Source organism: Micropterus dolomieu, linkage group LG07, assembly GCF_021292245.1.
Source record: "Micropterus dolomieu isolate WLL.071019.BEF.003 ecotype Adirondacks linkage group LG07, ASM2129224v1, whole genome shotgun sequence".
Lineage (NCBI taxonomy): Eukaryota > Metazoa > Chordata > Actinopteri > Centrarchiformes > Centrarchidae > Micropterus > Micropterus dolomieu.
In genome coordinates this window covers 27,189,137-27,193,001 of record NC_060156.1, presented here as the reverse complement: position 1 = coordinate 27,193,001, position 3,865 = coordinate 27,189,137, and the positions used below count along the sequence as shown (strand labels likewise).

General features: G+C 44.6%; 1 protein-coding gene across 1 annotated transcript in view; it reads right to left on the bottom strand.

Annotated features, from left to right (window-relative positions):
- Positions 1-806, bottom strand: part of LOC123973943 (trace amine-associated receptor 13c-like) — a 1,093-nt gene extending 287 nt beyond the window's left edge. The window contains exons 1-2 of the mRNA XM_046054333.1: positions 634-806; positions 1-530 (exon numbers count right to left, since the gene is read on the bottom strand). The exon at positions 1-530 is cut by the window's left edge and continues 287 nt beyond it. Of these exons, the coding sequence (XP_045910289.1) occupies positions 1-530; positions 634-806 (703 nt within the window). The remainder of the gene's footprint in view (positions 531-633) is intronic.
- Between the last annotated feature and the right edge of the window lie 3,059 nt (positions 807-3,865).

The window sequence follows — 3,865 nt, the reverse complement described above, 5'->3', positions numbered from 1 at the left end:
AACATTGGAGTGTGACAGCTGTAATGTGAGAGCGCATGGCACGAGCCTGAGACACAGCCACTACAAACACTCTCATATACAGAACTATGATGACAGTAACTGGAACAATAAAGGTCAAGGCAAGGTCAATTGCATCTGCAGTATGGTCAAATAGAACCACACAATCTCCGTAGCAGGAATTATACCTGCCTGGTTGAATCAGGTCATCTTTTAGAACTACACTGCTGTAGAAAACAGAACAGAACCAACACAGAAAAACACAGAGTTTAACTCTTCTCACAGTGATTCTGGTGGTATAATGCAGAGGGTCACAAATAGCAACATATCGGTCGAGTGAGATGAGCACCATGTTTCCTACAGAGGCAGAGGGAATACTGTATGACACACAAATATACAGAGAACACATGAGGTCACCAAGAAACCAGCAGGATGTTTTTCGGAGGATTTCTACCGGCATCAGCAGGAGGCCCACGAGAAAGTCTGAGACAGCCAGAGAGAGGAGGAGGATGTTGGTGGGTGTGTGGAGCTGCCTGGAGGGAAAGAGAAAGGTATTTTTACACATAGTGGAAAATGTAAGTTTAAAAGTTTGAAGTACATGTATTTCTAAAACTCTGCTGAGAAATTGATCTCTGCCTGAAGTGGGAGACTGAGATGATGACAAGCAGGTTGAGAGCCACAGTGAGCAGAGAGATGGAGGATACAAGAGTGTGCAGAAATACCACTTCGGACTGAGGAAGTGTCGGCTTCCTGCAGGAGGTGTTGAGGAGTTGTGGAAAGCAGAGCTCTGCTCCGTCATCAACCTCCATCAGACAGTGAGAGGAAAAGAGGAGCTGCAGCTCTGGCAGCTTCTGACCAGAACGCTTTATCATACAGTTGATTTATCTCTTTCTGACATTCAGTTTGTCCCTCCTCTCCTCTCGCTCTCAGTCTCTGTTGGACACTGATGTCCCTCCTCTCTTGTTCTTCATATCACCATCATCTTCATCACTTTCTCTCCAATCCTCTCTGTATGTTGCTCCCTTTCTGTCAACAATCTAGTAGGGTATTTTGGTTATTAAATATCAAAGATAGGTATTAGTATTAAGTTAATTATTACCACTAAACTAATTAGTAATGATGAATAATTAAGGGGCACCAACATGGGATCTGCAGAAAACTTTAACCAAAGAAACTGATATTTGCTTTGCAGTAAGTTATGTTTACCGGTATGGCTCTGTTCTGGGATCTCCCCGCCCTTCAACGCACCCTCATGGAAAGTCAAAGGCAGAGAGCAGGAGCAAAGATCTTCAAAACAACAACACTGGCAAACCTCCGTGGCCTTCAATGCGCTTACATGGAAATGCCAGCAAGAGGACCCAGCTGAGCACTTAATAAAGCCAGTTAGACTAAATAACATGCAGTGAGGCCACTTGAATTAATAAGGATTTGAGTTTATTTTAACATAGCTAGTAAGTTATTAAGTGAACCCAGCAGTTAATATACGTAACATTGATAAATGGGCTAGCAGATATGGGGTACTCGTGGTCATTGAACATCGAGGATGGCTTGAGCGTCGGGCCAAAGGTAGCATTCATAGGCATATGATGACCAACGGCCCATACCCTTGAGCGCTGGAACGGGAGCGATGGTTGCTGCAATTGTTTCTGCTCCTGGCGGAGCAAACCGTTCTCATCTGAATCATCATATACAAATGCTTTGACAAAACCGTGGCTATTTTACACAAAACGTAGATTCTTCGTGTGTATGATAAACCCTACCAGCTGTAGAGTTTGCCGGTTGACATGCATATATTTACTGACTTAGGTTTAGGCATAAACTTTTAGGTTCGCCTGGTCTCCTTTTGTAATAGTGCTTGTATAACCCGAACCCTGTAGTGCACAATGAAGTTATATACATTTTTTTTTTCAGGACAACCTAGACTATCGGATTTTGTATACTACATGATATCAGATGAATGTATTAATAGTTATATGGCCATAAAGACAAAAAATAAATAAAAACAGAAATTGAATCTCACAGAACTATATTCAAATCACATTGAAAATTTTAATGAACAATAATTACTCAGGTTTCTCAGAATTGTTCCCCCTAGTCTTGGCAATCAGGGGGAAAAAAATGTGCAATAACCAACACAAATAAAAAATTACATCAATTTGTGTTCAGAGAAGTCCTTCCATTTTTCCTGTTATCCACAACTTTATTTGTACCATGAAAGCAGTTCCTGTCTGCAATGAGACAGAGAGCCACAGAGATATACATACAGTCCCCTCCAAAAGTATTGGAACAGTAAGGCAAATTCCTTTGTTTTTGTTGTTCACTGAAGACATTTGGGTTTAAGATCAAAAGATGAGTATGAGACAAGAGTTCAGAATTTCAGCTTTTTTCCCCTGGTATTCACATCTAGATGTGTTAAACAACTCAGGACATATCACTGTTTGTATTAGACCACAGCATTCTTAGGTGAACAAAAGTAATGGAACAAATAATCTTAAAGTAAATAACATTTAATATTTGGTGGCATAACCCTTGCTTGCAATAACTGCCTCAAGCCTGCGACCCATCGACATCACCAAACTGTTGCATTCTTTGTTTGTGATGCTATTCCAGGCTTTTACTGCAGCTTCTTTCAGTTCTTGTTTGTTTCGGGGTGTTTCTCCCTTCAGTCTCCTCTTAAGGAGGTGAAATGCATGCTCTATTAAGGTCAGCTGATTGACTTGGCCAGTCTAAAACCTTCCACTTTTTCCCCTGATGAACTCCTTTCTTTTGTTGGCAGTGTGCTTTGGGTCATTGTCCTGCTGCATGATAAACTTCCTCCGCATTAGTTTCAATGCGTTTCTCTGTAAACTGGCAGACAAAATGTTTCTGTCCACTTCTGAATTCATTCTGCTGCTACCATCATCAGTTACCTCATCAATAAATATTAATGAGCCTGTTCCAGAAGCAGCCATGCACGCCCAAGCCATGACATCACCTCCACCACGTTTCACATATGAGCTTGTATGCTCGGATCATAGCAGTTCCTTTCTTTCTCCACAATTTGGCCTTTCAATCACTTTGCTAGAGATTAATCTTGGTCTCACCAGTCCATCAGATTGTGTTCCAGAACTTTTGCAGCTCATCTCTGTACTTCGTCTCGCATTTCTGTTTTCTCCCCCGTGTCTCCTCGCCTCTCTCTCTGTGTGTGCTCTCTCCCTCTCCGCCCTGGAGCCCGGCTGATGACCCGCACCTGTGTCTCATCAACCTTCACCTCCATCCGCCGCACCTGCCTGCCATCAGCCTCATCTTCAACAGTATTTCTACCCCGGTTCTCCACTCCATCTTCGCTTGATCGTCGTCGCTCCAGTCCTGGTGCCACTGCTATGTTCTAAACTCTCCTGTTCCTTGTCCCTTAACCTGTTGTCTCCCGAGACTAACCCTGTCTTTTCTTTCTCCCCGCCAGGACCACTCACCTCCGCCATCCAGTCAGTCAGCTGGGCTCGCCTAGCTGCCTTCTCCCCTCGCATCGCCTCGCCTCGCGGCGTCCCTCCGGCTTCCCTCCGGCTTCCCTCCACGCTCCTCACCTCCCTTGCCTCGGCCTCCAGCCCCCTCTCAGTCGCCTCGCTCGAGCCTTGCCAGCCCCGCCTGCTCCTCGGTCCTCTGTGCCCTCGTCTGCTGGCGTCCTGCTCACCTCATCTCACCTCCCGACTCCACTCTTCCCTTTTTTTTCCCTCAATAAACCTCTTTTTGTAAACTGACAAGCGCTGCATTTGGGTCCGTTCTGTCCACACCCGTAACACTTCCGATTCTTCCTGCTGATGAGTGGTTTGCATCTTGTGGTGTTCTCTCTGAGTCTTCTTCCAACAGTGGATTGTGATACCTTCACCCT